This window comes from Camelus ferus, chromosome 3 (assembly GCF_009834535.1).
Source record: "Camelus ferus isolate YT-003-E chromosome 3, BCGSAC_Cfer_1.0, whole genome shotgun sequence".
Classification (NCBI taxonomy): domain Eukaryota; kingdom Metazoa; phylum Chordata; class Mammalia; order Artiodactyla; family Camelidae; genus Camelus; species Camelus ferus.
In genome coordinates this window covers 92,606,182-92,623,852 of record NC_045698.1, presented here as the reverse complement: position 1 = coordinate 92,623,852, position 17,671 = coordinate 92,606,182, and the positions used below count along the sequence as shown (strand labels likewise).

The window sequence follows — 17,671 nt, the reverse complement described above, 5'->3', positions numbered from 1 at the left end:
AACTCCAGAGCATTAATCCCCAGTCACAGGGTCCCTCTGAGTATGGGGACCCTGTATTCCTGCCCCAGTCACATACCCACCTGTAATCCCAGAAAGGTGGGCCAAACAGGATTGCTCTGTGACCCTCTCTGGCTTCAGAAGCAGCTCTGCGGCATGAGCAGCTCCGGGTCACAGCCAGGCTCCCACTGACTTCCTGCTCCTGCGCTGTGGTGGCACTGCTAGAGATTATCTGATTTCATCAGGGAATTTACACAGGCGCCCTGTCTGAGGGCCCCACCACCCTCCCAGAATCAAGACCAGAGTCTTTCCACCCAACCTGTATAGGTGATAAGCCCTTGCATTGCTTCGGATTTGGGAACAATGTAAAAGATTTCTTAAATATCTGTTTGTGATCACTTAATCTGAAGTGTTGTCTTAAAAAAAGTAAAACCTGAACGTGGATTTGTTTTAAATTGAAGTATAATTTACATGCAATGAATGTATAGGTCTTTGTCAATAATTTGGGACAAATGTATACACCATCACTCAAATCAAAACTTTAAACATTTCTATCACCCTAGAAAGTGATCTCCAGTTCCTTTCCAGTCAGTCCTTCCCCCACACCACTGTTACAGTTCTGATCACTACAGATGACCTTAGCTCTTCCTGAACACCATGTAAGTGGAACTGTAGGGTAGGGAACCGTTGGCGTCTGGCTTCTTTCACCCAGCGTCACGTGTTTGAGTTTTCTCTGTGTCTTGGAAAGTAAGTTTGTTCCTTTATATTGCTGAGTTGTGTTTTGCTGTATGGCCACATCACAGTTTGCTGACTCATTCCTGCTGATTCACATTAGATCTGTTCGCATTTGGGGACTATTATAAATAAAGCTCCTATGAAGATTTTTGTACATGTCCTTTCGTGGACCTAAACTTTCATTTCTCTTGGATGAATACTTACAGATGGCAGGCACATAAGAAGATGCTCAACATCATCAGTCATTAGGAAATGCAAATTAAAACCACAAGAATATACCATTAAACACCTATTAGAATTTCTAAAATTTAAAAGACTGACCGTAGCAAGTGTTGGCAAGGGTATGGGAGAAACAGAACACTCGTTTACTGCTGGTGGGACTGTTTTCTAGCTTGGTGATTTCTTTTCTTACCTTTATTTTCTTCCTTCTGCTTCCTTCTTTTTCTTCTTAGAGTGGGACCTCCACTGTTTCTGATGAGAAATAAAACATCATTCTTACTACTCTCTTAAAGTTGATGTATCTTTTTCCTCTGACTGAGTTTTCATTTTCTTGTTATCATTGGTTTTCAGTAGTTTGATGGTGGTTTGCTTTGTGGTTTCCTTTGTAGGAGTTCCTTTTACTTGGGTTCACTCACCTTATTGGATATTTGGTTGCTATCTTTCAGTTTTGTAAACTTTTAAGCCAATGTCTTCTCAAGTGTTCCTTTTGCCCTATTCTTCCTCTTGTTTCCTATAACTCCAATTATATGTATGTTAGTCCTGGTCAGATTATCCCCCAGCTCTTTAGTGATCTGTTCTATTTTTTTTCATTATTCTTCTCTGCACTTCAGTCTAGGCCTTTTTATTATTGACTTGTCTTTGAATTTATTGAATCTCATTATCTGTTGTGTCCAGTCAGCTTATTCTTATCAAAGTCCATTTAATAAAGCCTTTATTTCATATATTGTATATTTTAATTCTATTATAGGCTTGTTTTTCTCTGAATTTGATTTACTTAGACATGTATTTCTTCATTACTATCACATGACTTTGAAAAAGATAGGACTTTTAATTCATCTGGTTTTTCTTGTTATAATGGGAACAACAACCTATTGTACAATTCTCTGTCCAAGACAGAAGTAGAATTCTGTCTGAATTTTTAGATGCCCTGTTATTTTAATTTTCCATATTACTAGAAAATTGTAAGAATGATACGAGGAACTCTCATATGTACTTCACCAAAGACCCCATTCACATTTTGCCAACAGTGTCCTTTTTAGTAAGAGAATTCAAACCAAATCACCTGTTTTCAGCCTGCTTCAATTTAGAACAGTTCTTCAGTCCTTCCTTGCCCTTCATATTCTTAACATTTTTTTAAAGATTTTAGGCCAGTCATCTTAATGTCTCTCAATTTGGATTTGTCTGATGTTTCCTCATGACTACATCAAGGTTATGAATTTAGGGCAAGAATGTAACTGAAGTTATCATGAGCTCTTCTGCATCCCACCAGTTAAGAATTGATGTCAACTTGTTTTGTGATAAGACATATTGAAACTATGTAAGTATCCTGTTATTCCTCTTTCGTCCACTAGTTGTAGCATTTATTGATTTTTTTTTTTTTTTTGGCCTAAAATAATTAGTACTATGATTGCCAAATGAAAATTTTCTAATTCCTTAATTTCTTCTACTTTTATTAATTGAAATTCTCTTGTATGGAAGAATTTTCTCCCCATTTATTTGCTCACTTTTAAAAAATCAATTGGATTTGTGCATTTCTCTTTATTCTTTTGGGATATTATTTGCTACTATCATTATTTATTTTCATGCTCAAAGTGTCCCAGAATTGGCCAGTGGGCTCTTCCTCAAACTGGCTTCTGCATCCTTTGATATGTCCCATGATTTCTTAAAGTGCTTTCTTACTTTCTGGCACAACAGGATATTCTGGGCTATTCTTATACTTGCCCTGCCCCTTCCTTGGAATAAGCCATTTCTTCAGAGATCTTTGGTTCACGTTAGTGGTGAATTGTATTTAGAAACCAAGACATGATAGTAAAACATGCTCCTCGCTCCTGGGGTTTTGCTGCTCCCAGGATCCTCTAAGAGAAGAGATGCAGAAAGTATGTGTGTGTGTACTTACAGGGTGCATTCTGTAGGGTTCCTTCTAGCTTCCCTCTTTTCATATTTGTAACTCTCCTCTTCAGTGAGAGACTTAGCTCCCATTATCCTCATTGTGTTTATTTACTGCTCAGTGCCCTGTATGTAATGTAATTTTCTGACCCCACCTTCCTCTGTGGGTCCCAATCCCACCTTGCCATCCCCCAATGCAGTTGCCTACCAGAACCAACTTGACCATCATCCTTGGGTCCCCTTCCTTGTGATGCCCTTCCCCCACCTTGGCCACCATCATGCTCTGCTGCCTCCCTCTTAACTATGAATTTTTGAAGCAAAAATATTATCAGCATTTTTTCTCCTTAGAATCAAAAAGCAGAACTCACTCTGACATGCTTCAAGTTGAGATAATAAGTATGCTTGTTGTAACAAATCAAAGATAATTTTGCTTTAGTTACTATGACCTGCTTAGAAGGATATTTTGATTTTTAATATTGTCTAAGTTTGCCACTATAAGTAAGATTGAACCAATACCAGTTACAGAATGACTTCTGGCCATGCTTTAGGTAGAAATGTGTCAATGAGAGTAAAGCCCTCACTTTCTGACGCTGCTGCCTCAGGAGAGCAGGCTTGTTTGGGTCAATATAAACTAGAGATCAGATGACACTAGGGCTCAGAGACCCTCACTGTGCCTAAAGGCGTTGCTTTTTCAGAAGATACTTCAGACTCAACTCCATCGTTTTTATTTCTTGTATCAGAAGTGGTCCCAAAGGGCTCAGCCACTGACCTTGCATTTGTCTCCAGCTACATCTGTATACTGAGGACAGTACTGCTCCTGAGAGGCCCCACTCTGGGCTTTGAGGTAGAAGTTAGGGACATAGGTTATTGGAGACAGCTGTGTCCTTTTTCCCTCCACTACACCCCATTAATAGACTTCTCTTTCTTGTTTGACTTTCTGGTGATGGAAGAGCTTAAATTTGCTCTAAACATGCATCTGGACTCAGGAAAATTACCACAGGCTATCTGGCAATGACCCAGCCTTTTCTGAGTCTCTTGTGTGGCAAGAACAGTTATCAGAACTTTCCAAAGAGCTAATAGTGCTGTGTTGAAAGCCATATCTCTGTGTTTATCTTAGTTTCTTCATTGTTATGTAATATTTTTAAAAGTCATAATCTGACTTCTGCCACTGGCAATGTGGCAGAGAAATATATTTTTAAATTCTTTTAAGCATTGATGTGCTGGTAAGAATATAAGGAATACTTAGAGGCTAAAGAAGCAAGTGAAACCAGGAACCCAGAGAGATAATGTAGCCGTGACACTGGCTTTATCTCGAGGGCTTTTGCCAAACTGGGTGAACATCAGCTTTAGTTTGTACACTCAGCATAATTCAGGGTACCAGGGACACGTCCCAGGTCCTTTCAAGGTGGACACATTTGGGAAAATTCCACCGCCTACCTGGGACTCCAAGGGGTTACACTCATAGTGGAAGAGTAAACAAGAAAGAAACCTACCCTGTTCCTGCAAGTACGAGAAAATGTGCTTGTCTCAAATCTTGGCACAAAATTAGAGTAGAGGGAAAAAGTCCCATAATGACATATGACCATATGAGCATATGCTGATCGCCACAGGAAATTGTGGGTCAGATGCAAACTACCTAGGTAGTCGGAAAAATCTGACATGAAATTGAGTTTAACCCAGAACTGTGGAGTCCTTGGGTGTCTGGCACAATCAAGATGAGCCCATCTTCAAACTGTGCATCCAAAATTTTCAGATAAACTTCCAGGAAATCTGAGATCATTCTTTAAAAAAAAAAAATTCTTAAAACGCCATGAAGGAAAGCGCCACATAACAAGCAGCACAAACAGCAAAATGACACAGAATATAAAATATGTATGTTTAATATTTTAAAGATTGAAATATGATTGAAAATCAAGAGATTCTACAAGTGACATATCATTGTGAAGAACTAAATAGGACTTCTAGAAATAAAAATTCAAAGTTAAACACTCAGTGGGAGCATGTAAGAATAGATTAGAAGAAGCTGAAGAGGGAATTCAGGAACTGGAAGATGAATTGGAAAAAATTACACAGCATGCAGCACAGAGAAACCAAATACGGGGGATGTGAAAGAGATAAGAGATACTGAGGTAGAACAAGAACTTGTAACACATGTCTAATCAGAATGCCTGGGGGAAAAAAGGAGAGAAATAATGGAGCAGAGATATCTAAAGGAAGGTAGCTGTGAGTTTCATAAATTGATGAATGACTTAAATCCTCACTTCCTGGAAACCCAATGAATTACAGGCAGAACAAATGCAAAGAAATATGCATACTTACATCATAGAGAAACTGCAGAAAACCAAAGAGAAGATCTTAACACTATCCAAAAAGAAGAGATGGATTACCTGCAAAGGAAAGGAAAGGCTGTCAGCTGACATCTCAGTGAGGGCAAAGAGCAAGGGGGTAAAATGTTTATTGAGTTGAGAGGAAAAATCTGTGATTACAGAATTAATTATACAGCATAAATATTTCTTTAAAATGAGGATAAAAATGGATCTTTTGGTGGGAGGAGGTAATCTGATTGATTGATTGACTGATTGAATGGAGGTACTGGGGATTGAACCCAGGATATCCTGCATGCTAAGCACATGCTCTACCACTGAGCTATACCCTCCCCCTGAAAAACGGATGTTTTAGACACACACAACTATGAGAATTTGAGGAATAAGGAGGAATTATGAGGAATAAAGATAGAATATGTACTATTGTCATATATTTAGGTCAGGAAAGGAGCGATTGGAATTTATATGCTCTGAGGTTCTTCATATGGAGGATAAAATGATTGGTTAATGTTAGACCCTGGGTTAATTACACATTTTTTTAAGTTTATGGAATGCAGAGTAGAAGAATAAATAGGGTATATTTTTTTATATGAGTAGAAGAAAAAAATGAAAGGTGAAGTATTTGATCCAGACTAAGGAAACAAAAGAAAGAGGACCACAGAAAGAGGCAAACAACAACCTAATTAGACTATATAAATGAATGATGACACATGTATACAGTGGGCACTGTAAGTGAAAAATGAATGAATGTCAGGTATATGCAAAGATGTAGATGAAACAAAACATAGTGTAAAAGCAAAGGAGGTAACTCTCAGATACATAAATACAATATGATACATGTCTGTAAAGTTCAGAAACATGGGGAAAAGGCAATATATTGCATAGAAATACAAGGATGAGATCAAACTACAAAGAAAAGCAAAATAATAATAAATACAAAATTCCTGATCCCTGTTTCCCTCTTGAGTGGAAACGAGGAAATAGAATTGGAGGGGGGAACATGGAGAAATTCGAAACTAATGAAACTGGGTTTGTCTTTAAGTGGGTAGGTGGGTACGTGGTTGTTCATCGTAGTGTAATGCTTATGCTGTCCACAGGGTGTATAAGTGTTCTTTTATATCTCCTCATTATTTAATAAGAACAGCTTAAACATTTGCAGTTATTTTAATGTGGCTTTTATGTGGTGTGAAATAGGGTTCCGATGTTGTTTTATTCCAAGTGGATAGCCAGGTGCCTCAGCATTATTTATCAAGTGACTGCCACTTTCCCCATTCAGTGGCCACTCTTGTCATACACTGAATTTTCAGATACAGGGATTTATTTCTGGAGCCTGTCTTTTATTGCCACGTCTACAGTCATTCATCTGTCTATTCCTCAGTCAGTGTCTTACTGATTTGATCATAGCAGCTCTCTGGTTTGATGTTGCTATTTGGTAAGGCACATCCCCCTTCACTATTCCTTTTCTTGTTTTTCTTGGTTATCTGGGGCCACTTACTCCTCCAAATGAACTTCTTAAGATGATTTTATCCAATTCCCAAAGGACTGAATTAAATTTGTAAATTTATGGTAATGTCTTCCCACCCAAGAATAAGAAATGTCTTTGCATTTGTTTAAATCTTATATTATGACCTTCAATGAGATTTTATAGTCTTTTTCGTATCAGTCCTATGACTTTCTTGTTAAATTTATTCATAAATATTTTATAGTTTTTACCATTATTATGAGTAGACTATTTTTTCCTTTCCATTTCTAAATATTTTGCTAATGAAGAGAAGAATGATTAATTTTGGTATATTTATCATCTGTCCAACCACCTCATCATAATTCTCTTACAATTTTAATGTTTTTTGCCGAGAGTCTCTGGGTTTTCTAAGTATACAGATACACAATCAGCCAAAAGAGATAGTTGTGAGTTGCCTTTTCCGAATTTTTACCAATTATTTTATTTTCTTGTTTTCTATACTTCCTTTTTGAATGAAAATGATGATGACAAGTATCCGTCTCGATCCTGATGTTAATTAAAACAGTGTTTGGCTATTTAAGAGGACACACTTAAGCCTTCCTCTGTGCCTTTTCCCTTCACATTACTATTTGGAATAACTCCTGAACTTTAGGACTTTTTTCCTGTTTTTGCTCTGGACTTGGAGGTATGTCCTCTGCTTGATCTTGGAGGACCCTAATTTGAGTCTCCATAGTGACCATTCTCCCCTTAAATTTCTCTGATTTCCTTCTTGGTTCAGCAGTCATGGCTTTCTTGGAAAGCCTCCTTGCGCTGTACTCAGTTCTCCTGGAGTTTGGGTATTTTGCTGTCTCTGTTGAAGTTGTCATCCTTCTCCTCCAGCAGCTCTAACTCTGGTTGTTCTTCCTCCCCCGGAGGCTGGACTCCCTTTGTGTAGGTGGTTGTTGTCCACTGCCTGTCCACTGGGGCTCAAGTCAGGTACCGAAGTACCTTGATGCAGTAGTGGTTTCACATCCAGAGTCTGGTAGGAAATGTGACCCTGAGGGCCTCTGTGTAGGAGTCCACAGGCCCCTGGGGACACACTTTGAGGCAGCCTCCTGCCTTCTGGTCACCTTGTGCTCTTCCGGTCTCAGGGGTAGAGCAGACCCAACCCACCCATTCGTCCAGAAAGCTAGCCTCCCAGGGCCCTTGGGTCCACCTGCCAGAGGCCTCAGTAGCTACTGAGAAGAAATGCAGTTATCTATTTGATACTCTTATTAAGCTTTATTTTGATATTATTCAGCACATATTTTTATGGCTACTAATCCCCTTGAGAGAAAAGCACAAATCTTTGAGAGGAGAAACTGACAGCCTTCTGATGAGAAAAATACCAAATTTTTCTGTGCTAGTATTAGGTATTTTCACTGAGCTGCATTTCTTTCTTTAAAAGAATAATCACAAAGCACATATTATGCGCTCTGGTTATAAGGCACGTCCATGACGAGTGATCTACCCAGGTAATGTGTTGACCTGGGGGCAGCACTTGTGCAGCAGGTAAAGGGCCCTTGAAGAATTCAGCATCCCCTCTGTGCTCGCAAGTCTAAAGTGTTGGGAAGCAACACAGTGGCTCATGCTGAGTGTCTGCACAATAATCCTTGAAATAATTGGAGGCAGCCAGAGGAGTCACGGCCTTGAATCATTAGTTGGTGGAGAAGCAGGAACGAACCCACGTAATGAGGCATCAGTGAGAGAGTGAAGACCCATGGAGAGCAGCAACATCCAGCCCGTCAGCTAGAAGATACAGGGAGCCCTGAGGAGCTAGAGAAAGTGACGAGGGAGCTTGGTACCAGGAGGAAAAATGAGGGCTTTGGTGACAGAGAATAAGACGGATGCAAACTGGAGAGGCTTTAGGCAAAGAACAGGAACTTGGGGATAAGAATGTTTTTGGAGGAAATGCTCTAAAACAAAACCGTTTTGTAAAAGAAACTCTTCCAAGGGCAGAAATCCTATTGTGCTGCACATTTTTATGCCGCTTTTCTTCCCAAGAATGTCTCTGAAACAACTCTTCAAAGGCCAGCTGAGATAACTTGATAGGGCAAATAGAGGCAAAAAGAAAAAGAAGTGATTGTTGTAGTTTTCTTACAGCCAAAAGATGAGCAAGTTAGAACACGGCTTTTATAGACACCCTAAATTCACAGATGCAAGGTTACTCTTCAGTCTCGAGGAAGTTCTGGACACCTCGCTCTTGTTATCACAAAGGAAGCTGAAGCTCCCGTGTGAAAGAGACTTCCTTGGGTGGAACCCAGACAGAACTCAGGTCTCTCGTCTCCCACCCTAGTGCTGTCCACAATCTCCACTGTGGCTACTACTCAGTGTGTCACTGCGTCTGCTTCTTCAGACTCGTTGATTTCTGACTACTCAGATCTCTAGCCAGCGACCCTGGGTCTTTGCAGTGTCTTAAAAAGACTATCTTTCACCTGCATTTTCCTCAGCCCGCTCTGTGCTAGGCCCTGTGCTGAGCTCTGGACATACGTGGAACCTGGCCCTTGCCCTGAAACCAGAGGGACCACCCCATGCCTGCCTTGGAGTTTTGAGCGACTGTGATGTCCAGCTGCGGGGGCCCTGCTCCAGAGCCTGCTGCTCTGTCTGGGAGCCATAGGAGCAGGGGGTCCTCACTTTTACGGTGGGAAGTACGGCGTGCTGGCAAGCAGCTAGAACAAGCTCCAGGCCAGCCGCCTGGGAGCCCGTTTTAAGTGAAGCATGCCTGTGGGAGGCCTCAGGGGGAAAGCTCTGAGTCAGGTAACTTTACTGTCATCATACAATATAGAGGGAGAGCTGGCCTAACAGTGCAAAGGGCTCCCAGAGGGAAGAGAAACACCAGGACCGACCGAGGGAAGCGGTGGTCCGCAGGACTGGAACCTGTGCCAAGGCCGCTGCCTTTGGAACTGAGCTCCAGGGCTCGCCTGAGGTCAGGGGCCCGGAGCTGTGCAGTGGAGCCTGCAGAATTTGTGCTGCAGGCCAGTTCTGGTCACTGTGCCCTGGGAATGTGTGACTTTAGACTCCCCTGGAAGCTGGACAGACTTGACATGAGTCAAGGAAACTCCCGATGTAAGGGAACTGCCAGGGAAGCCTTTCCTCGAGGAATTACGTATGAAGCGTGCTGTGCCGAGTCTGCCTTTTGAAACTAGGCAGTACTTGCAGTATAAATATGCTCACGTCCTTGAGTGACCTCCCTAGGCTGTGTAAGGGGGGAGGGTGGCAAGCGGAGGACCACAGGTTCTCAGATGGAAAATGCTGCACTGGACAAACATGCCTGCAGGCAGTTAGCATCCCCAAGTCGACTGCTAAAGGGTTTCCTCTTGTGCGCCTTTCGGGGCACAGAGAGGAGAACACTCATTGGTTTACTTTGAGCCCAGGAACCAGTTACAGAGACTGAGTCAGAGTTTGGAAGCAGAATAACTGAGCTGTCTGTGCCCTGTGCCGTGGTCAGAGGTGAGGAAAGGAGTGAGGCTTCCCACTTCTGATGAACCAGGAAGGCCTGCTCTCTCTGTGGGATTCCCCCTCTTATCCCTCTGCTACTGGGGTCCGGCAGGCTTGGCTGCGACCACTGCCACACTCCACCACCCCCAGCCACGCTCGGAGTGGGCACTCCTGGGTCTGTAACTGTCACATCGAGCGAGAATCCTTGTTTGAATCACAGAGGGAGGCTTTAGCACTGACTGGTACAAATGGACTTGTTTCTCCTGCCACCATAACTTTCATGTAACAATTCCCATGTCTGACCGTGTTCAGTAAATTTAATTAGTGTTGAAAAGCAGCTTATTTGGTAAGATGATCAGTTTCTAACCTGGGTAAACGACTTTCTTTATGACCATAAATTAAGCACATTTCGTCTTTTTCAGGCGTCATGGTCGTCCCATAAATACTGTAGGCAGTTGCTGGCAGTCTCACTTGGTTACCTTCCCCATTACTGTTTTATCATCGTCCTGGTAGGAGTGGGGAATTCATTCTGTTTCAATAACAAGGAGGAAGTGGCGACAAGGGGCTCGTTTAACGAAACCATGCTTGGCCGGCATCTCAGCGGCCGGGGCTGGGACCCCAGGCCGCCCCTGTGAACGGTGTTCTCAGCTTGTCGTGGGGCCTGCTGGCCACAGACTGGGAAGGGCAGGTGCAGGGCTTTCAAGCTGCTTTTGTCTTAATTGCAGATAATTAGGAATCAAATATTTGCCAACAGCCGATTTCCAAGTCAGAGAGAGCCTGAGTGCTCTTGGCAACTTCAAAGAACACAGGCTGGCACGAGTGTTTTCTTAACACTGACCCTTCAGAGCACAGCCTAGGGGAGGACCTCAGAGCCACACCTGCAGGCTGATCAAACGTGGGCATGGGAGGCACCACAAGTAGCCTTGGTCCTCAGAGTGTTCGCTGTCGCCTGCGCGTGCGGGCGTCTCAGAGGAGAAAGGGTCGGGCTGGGGGATTCTCCCCACCCCTGTCCCTGGCGAGCTGGCTTTCCTTTGATGCCTGGTCTGGACCAGGTGGTCTCTGAAGCACCTTCCTGCCCTGCTACTCCAGGTTCTAGTCCCCTTTACCCCAGAAGGCCCACCTCGACGGATTGCTGTCTCCCTCCGTGCCCCCGTCCTTCCATCTCCCCACTTGCAGGAGGCAAGAGAGATGCTACTGTGAACAGGTCACTGCATGCGGGGCCCCCTCCACCCTCCCATCTCAGGCTCTTGCCTGGCCTTTGAGTGCTAAAACAGGGTTAAGGAGAGCAGCTTGGAAAGCTGTTGTGTTTCTTAAATTCTGAACGTACACAGGCCATCCCCCCATGGGGCCTGACCCGTTGGGCCAGGGAGCAGGGCCAACCCTCTCTGGGTAGGGGAAGTCAGAGAGGAGCACTCAGGCTTGAGGTGGCAGCAGACACCTCACGGAGGGCATGGACCGCGAGGGTGAGTTGGAGCTGCTGTGCCCAGAGACAGCTCGGTCTGGGTGGGCAGCACGGGCAGGACACAAGCACCAGAGCAGGAGCTGAGAGACCAGAGGCTCAGAAACTCAGGCTCTGTTTCTTCAAAATGGGGCGGTTAGCAGGTGTCCTTCTCATCACACAGGGAAGCTTATTAAGCCGGTGATACAGTGGCAGCGCCTTGTGTCCTGGCCTCGTCTTGGGAAAAAAACAAAGGCTGATATTTTTAGAGCTAGCTGTGTAGTTTCTTCTAACAGCCGCCAGCACTTTCCAGGGTAACCCATTTTCCAACAACCCAGGAGAATCAAGCTAATCAAACACACTCTGTGGCAAAGCAGCCTTAAACACCAGGGGTGGAGGGCCTGCAGCCCAGAGCCCCCACTGCCGAGCGCCTTGGCTCCTGCTGCCCGTCAGCCTTGATGGCAGGACGAGCCCTGGGGCCGGTGAATGCCACCTGGCCTTCGTGTGACACACCAACAATTAGCAAAGTGGATAAAGGAGACTCAGATGCCCACTTAGGGTCTGCACTTTTACGCTGCTCAGAGATATTTTGACCTTCTAGTTTATTATGATTCAAGAAAAAGTCAATATTTCTTAGCTTGCCAAGGCTGGAGGAATTTAAATGAGTTATTGAATCAAGCAGTTAATCTACCGATAACTTATTTTTTTCCCTTTCAAATCTATAATGATGAAAAGCAGACTTAACCAAAAACAAGACAAGGAAGGGTTTTTTTTTTTTTAATTTCTTTAGGCATTTTAATCCCATGGGATAGGAGTTGAGGCCATACGTTCTCTTGACTGCCAGGGCCATTCTGTCTTCCCAGTATTTTGAAGAAGATTTAATTAAAACTTAAAAGCAAAGATTTCTGTGGCCATAAAATCTGCATTCATGTTTTAATTATTTGTGTTCTGATGTCCCTTTATAATTCTCTCAACTTCCTATCTGTTGCCATTCATGCCATGTGGCCATTGTCCGATTTTCTGGACTCTTTGGTCATGTGGGTTATAGATGCTTATTTGACCCTCCCCATAAGTGTACCATTTCAACAATAAGCCGCTTTGCCAGCTGCCCTGCTGCTTTGGTGTGTGAGCTCTGGGCAGCACTGCGTGAGAGCATTATGGGCATGTGTTGGGGCAGGAGACACACAGCAGCGTGTCGGGGATGAGACCACAGCAGCACAGGAGCTGCTGTCTCCACGGCCTCAGGCTTCTCGCCCACGGCTGCAGCATTGTGCTCAGAAGGACTGAGCAGTGCACAGAGGCTGCTGGTGCCACCACTGACCTAGTGTGTCCTGGAGAACCATATTCTCCCCAGAGGAAAAGGTCAACCTCTGGCCTCCCTGCCTTGGCTGCCCCCCGATCCCGAACACTTAGAGGACTTCTTCCTCCCTACTCCACACTTACTCCTTAGACTCCACAGTGGCTCCCCATTGCCTAACACAGTGGACAGAAATTCCTCTGCTGGGCTTTCTGAGTCCAGCAAGATAGAACCACACCTTGCTACCCCTTATCCCCTCTCCCCCAACCCCTGCACAAAACTCCTCCTCCTGCCAGGTCTCCTGCCTCAGTCAGGCAAATGCTCCCTGCCATGTGGTTATGAGAGCCTTGGCTCAAGCCCTCTGTCCCTTGGAAAGCCCTCCTCCTCTCAGTCAGCAGGGTCCTTTGGTGCTTTGCCACTTCCATGTGGCCCTCAGTTGGCCCCTCCCTCCCAGGATGGGCAGGGGTTGTGTCTGAGATGTTTGATGGGAGCCAGCGGTAAAACCCGAGCTCTACATGGCAGGGCACTGCTCGTACCACTCCCCCCACCCCCGTTAGAGGGGCAAGGACCCCATGGGGCACCCCGAGCCCCCAGGCCTCAGCTTCACAGGCATATGGAGCTTCTGTCAGCATGCCCTGAAAGAGCTGTACAGGTGGCCCAGCCCCCACCCCCGAGGGCTTGCAGCTGACCCTCTATGTTTGTGTGCTGGCAGGACTTTCCGGCCACGACGCGCTGCCGGCCTCCTGCGGGAAGAAGCTCTGCGGCCGTGGGAGCAGGTGCACGCTCAGCAGGGAGACCGGGGAGCCTGAGTGCCGGTGCCTAGAGGCCTGCAGGCCCAGCTACATGCCTGTCTGCGGCTCCGATGGGCGGGTTTACGAAAACCACTGTGAGCTCCACCGAGCTGCCTGCCTGCTGGGAAAGAAGATCAGCATTGCCCACAGCAAGGACTGCTTCCTTAAAGGTAGGAGACGGCTCCTTTTGTGCTTGTGGGTTTCGGCGTGGATTTCTAATGTCCTTCTGACAAATGAGCTGGGTGCTGAGTATGCAGGTTAAATGTGTCTTTAAAAAGAGAAAGACGGGAACCTTAACAGCATGGCAGCAGTGCATGTTCATTTGTGTCCTCCTCCAGAGGCCCCTGCCCTTAGGGGAAGCCCCTGGGAGAGCAGATTCCAGGGAGGCGCACTGCCTGGTGCAGAGCATGTGTCTGGCGGGAGCCAGCTGGCAAGGTGCTGCCCGGGTCTCTCACACAGGGTGGGCAGGGAGCACGTCTGCCTCTCTGGACAGAGCCTCTTGCATCAGGAGGCTGTGCTGTGTGTAGACTCTGATCAGATGGACCCCAGCACAGTGGTCTCCCGCATGTAGGTTCTCCAGCTGTGGCCTGGAGCGGTCACAGACGGCATAGTGCTCCCTGGCCGAACACCTCTGAGCAAGATGAGGAAGGCCCTATGTGGACATCAGAACGTGTCTGTGGAGTTGGTGCCAAAGGGGCTTGCAGTATGACTCTTTTCTACGCCTATGCTGTATTGAAGTGATGGGGACTAGGCTGTATTGCAAATAAATCATTTTTTTGTTGTTGTTAAAAAAAAAAAAGGCTCTGCATTGCGCTTGAGTGAGAAGGGCTGTGCAGGATCCCAGTAACCGGTTAAGAGCCTCCAGGGCAGGGGCTGTGACTCTCGGTGTATGAGTATGTTCCCAGGACCTGGCGCAGGGCCTGCACCAAGACGGTGTCAACAGCCCACAGAAGCCTGATGATGTGAGAGTTAGAACGCAAATTCCCGTGTCCATGTGGTACTAGTGAATGGCGCCTGCCACAGCCTGTAGAAATATTTGTGACCCTGAAACCAAGTGATTAAATTAGGTGTTGTGAGGTGGCAGCAGTGGCATGTGCGCAGGTGGGAGCCGGCCCACTAGCCTGTGGGGGCAGTGGTGATGGGGAGTCCACCTGGGGCTGCGTGAGCTCAGAGGCCTGCTGTGGGGCAGGGCTGGGTCGAGGGGAGGAGACGGCAGGGCGGAACCTCGCCAAGTGCCTGCGACACTGGTGGACAGGGCTTCTATATTGTCACAGCTGCAGGGCCTGGGCACCCAGAGTGGGGGCCGAGCGCTCACGGGCGCCAGGACAGTGTGGTGGGAGGATTCACGGCGGAGGAGCCCAGGGCCCCACCCTGCCTGCGGGCCCTGGCCTCAGGGGGCCCAGAGCCAGTGGGGCTCTGGAAAGTCCAGTTTATCCTGTGATGGGAATAGTCTTGGACCCTTACGTGGCGCTTATGACGTGAATGCAGAGGTACTTCTGAAATCATGAGGCCCTTTATGGAAATGAGGCCAAAATGAGCCCAGGAAAAACGTCTGTGGCCTGGCCGTACTGCCCAGTGCAGGCCTGCTGACGCCTCAGCACCATGAGCACTAAACACTCGACCAGTGGCTCCAGGTTTATTGGCTGTGTTGAATTTTATAGACAGATCTTCCATTCTCCAGCTTCCAATATCACCCAGATTGCATCTTTCTAGAGGTTTTTCTTTCTGCATCAGAGTGTGCACAGCCTCCCTCACCACCGGTTATTTAAAAAGCATTTCTCACTTCACACGAGGGAAAATCAACCACCACAAAACTGGCTGCGGTGAGGGATGGCGGTGAGCTGGTGAGCATGGGGAGGGGGCAGGCACGCAGATTAGGTCTCTGTTCTGCCTCGTGCCGATTGAATTTATCCACCGAATCCTTCTGATTCATTGAGTTTGTCACAGGTTTTGCTAATCCTCACCCACTCGCTGTGGCAGAGCCACTCTCTAAAAGATCCCTTGTCAGTGGAGAGTGGTACCTGCAAGCTCCAGGAGTGACCTGGGGTGCGTGACTCCACCTCTCCAGGCCTCCTTGGCTGCTGGCAGTTCGCACCTGCTGCCTGGAGAAAAGTAAATGAGGTGCTGCACAGAAAGCCCTCAGCATGTGCTGGATACATTACATGTGCCAGGTGTTTGTGACACCTCTTGTCATCATTTATCTGGTCCACTGTAGGACAAGCTATGAGGGGAGGACAAGGGTTCTACTCAGCAGGTCTTGGACCCAGGTGGCTTATTGGTAGATGGAGAGTTGGGGGGCCAGTGCTGAGAGTCGAGCCCTAATGCTGTCCTGGAGATGCCCATCTGGAGCCAGGGCTCCCCTTTCTGCAGACCTGGCCCCGTGAATCTGGACCCCATGGAGAAGCTTCACTGCCTCCTGTTCAGGGCCAGCTCCAGTCCCTGGAGGTGTGAAGGCGGGCTGGCCTCTCTGCCTCTAGCATTTCCGCAGGGAGAGCCTGGCAGACAGTGGAGGCCTGTTCACTGATTCCAGGGCCTTGGCGGGCATGGCAGGCAGGCCAGCCCTAGGAGTGTGCTTTGGGTTAGCACTTCTCCACTTTCGCCTGAACCATGGTTCCAATGGGGAGCAGCAGGTAATGGATTGATAGAGGCCTGGGGAGAGGTGGAGGGGATTCTTGGAAGAAAGGAAGGTGGATGTAAAGGACAATTTCCTGCAGCCTTCACCCCAAGACTGCAGCAGAGTATTTAATGCCATCTTGAGTTCCATTGATGGCAATTTGTCTTTTGTCTCAAATTTCCAGGGAGTTTTTGATCCAGGAATCTTAAAAACATCTTTTTTTCCATGCAAACAAAAATTCTGAAATTATCTATGTTTCATTCTCTTTTCCTACCAGACTTTACAAAGAGAAGTGATTTCATTCTCTTGGGCTTTCTCTGCCTCCAGAATTCACTATTAGGACAATGCTTATGGGGTCAGAGCATGTGGAGCACGGGGTACATGGCGGTGGGTGCCTGGGCCAGGCCACTGCGGTTCAGAGCGTACTCTGCCACCAGAGCCCCTGCTTCCCCATGGGGTGTGGGGGCTTCTCAGGAGCACCACCTGCGAACACATGACACGTGCCCCTCACATCCCTCAGCAAGGGAGGAGAGGCAACATTCAGAGCCCCTTTACAAGAAAACTTCTGGCATCACATTCCAGTTGCTATGGCAATGAGATTCCATGTGAATACAGAATGAAATACAGCATCATTTAGGGATCATGAGCCTGTGAGAAAATTAAAACTGAACTGCAGAGCGTTGCTTCAGCGAGTATCGGTGGCTCGACACCAGCTCTCCTGAAGTTCTAAACAGGGTCTCTCTCGCTGAAAGTCAGGGATGAGGGAGGTGGGAGGTCATCTCGCTCTCTCCTTGGGGCAAAATTAGAATCACATTTGTATTCGACACCAAATACCACCAGTAAACACCAAGTAGTGGGTGGATTTCTCTGCACCTTTAACTTCTTCTAGAGTTTTGTGTCTTAAAAGTTATCTGTGACATGGCATTCCTATTTGTGTACTAGTTGGCACTTTTTAAATGATTTTTCTGACTCAGTTCTGAATTCACGCTTTATCTCCTACGCTATTCGAGAAGACAAGCTCGCCTCTCAGCCATCACTCACCATGCCAGGCTTGTATTATCCCAGATGATACAATGTCAGAGTTGGGCAGTTCTCCAGACAAACCATGAAATTATGGGAGACAGGAACCTGTTAGGGATTCAGTTCTAAATAGACCCTTAAGCTTCCTCATCCTGCATGGAGTTTGTAGGTGTACTTGGGTGCTTCAGAGGGGAATTCCCAGGTTTATGAAATCAGAGAGCATAATTGCCACTTTTTATTTTAAAAAGTAAACATACTCTAAGCTCAGTTGCAAACCATTCTTTCTTAAGTATTACTAAACACAAGAATAAAAACCCAACCTTCTGTTACACGTTAGCAGAGCAGCTAGCTCTTGCTGCCAAAGGCTTCTTTTCTTCTTAGTGGTGTTTAGTTGTTGTAACTTTGAATCTTGTTGCTTTAGAAACATAAAT

At 46.1% G+C, this 17,671-nt stretch overlaps 1 protein-coding gene across 3 annotated transcripts in view; it reads left to right on the top strand.

Moving 5' to 3' along the window:
• FSTL4 (follistatin like 4) overlaps positions 1-17,671 on the top strand; it is a 379,618-nt gene that overhangs the window by 162,341 nt on the left and 199,606 nt on the right. For all 3 annotated transcript variants that reach the window (XM_032476734.1, XM_032476733.1, XM_032476732.1), the window contains exon 4: positions 13,528-13,776. In XM_032476734.1, coding sequence (XP_032332625.1) covers positions 13,528-13,776 — 249 coding nt within the window. The remainder of the gene's footprint in view (positions 1-13,527; positions 13,777-17,671) is intronic.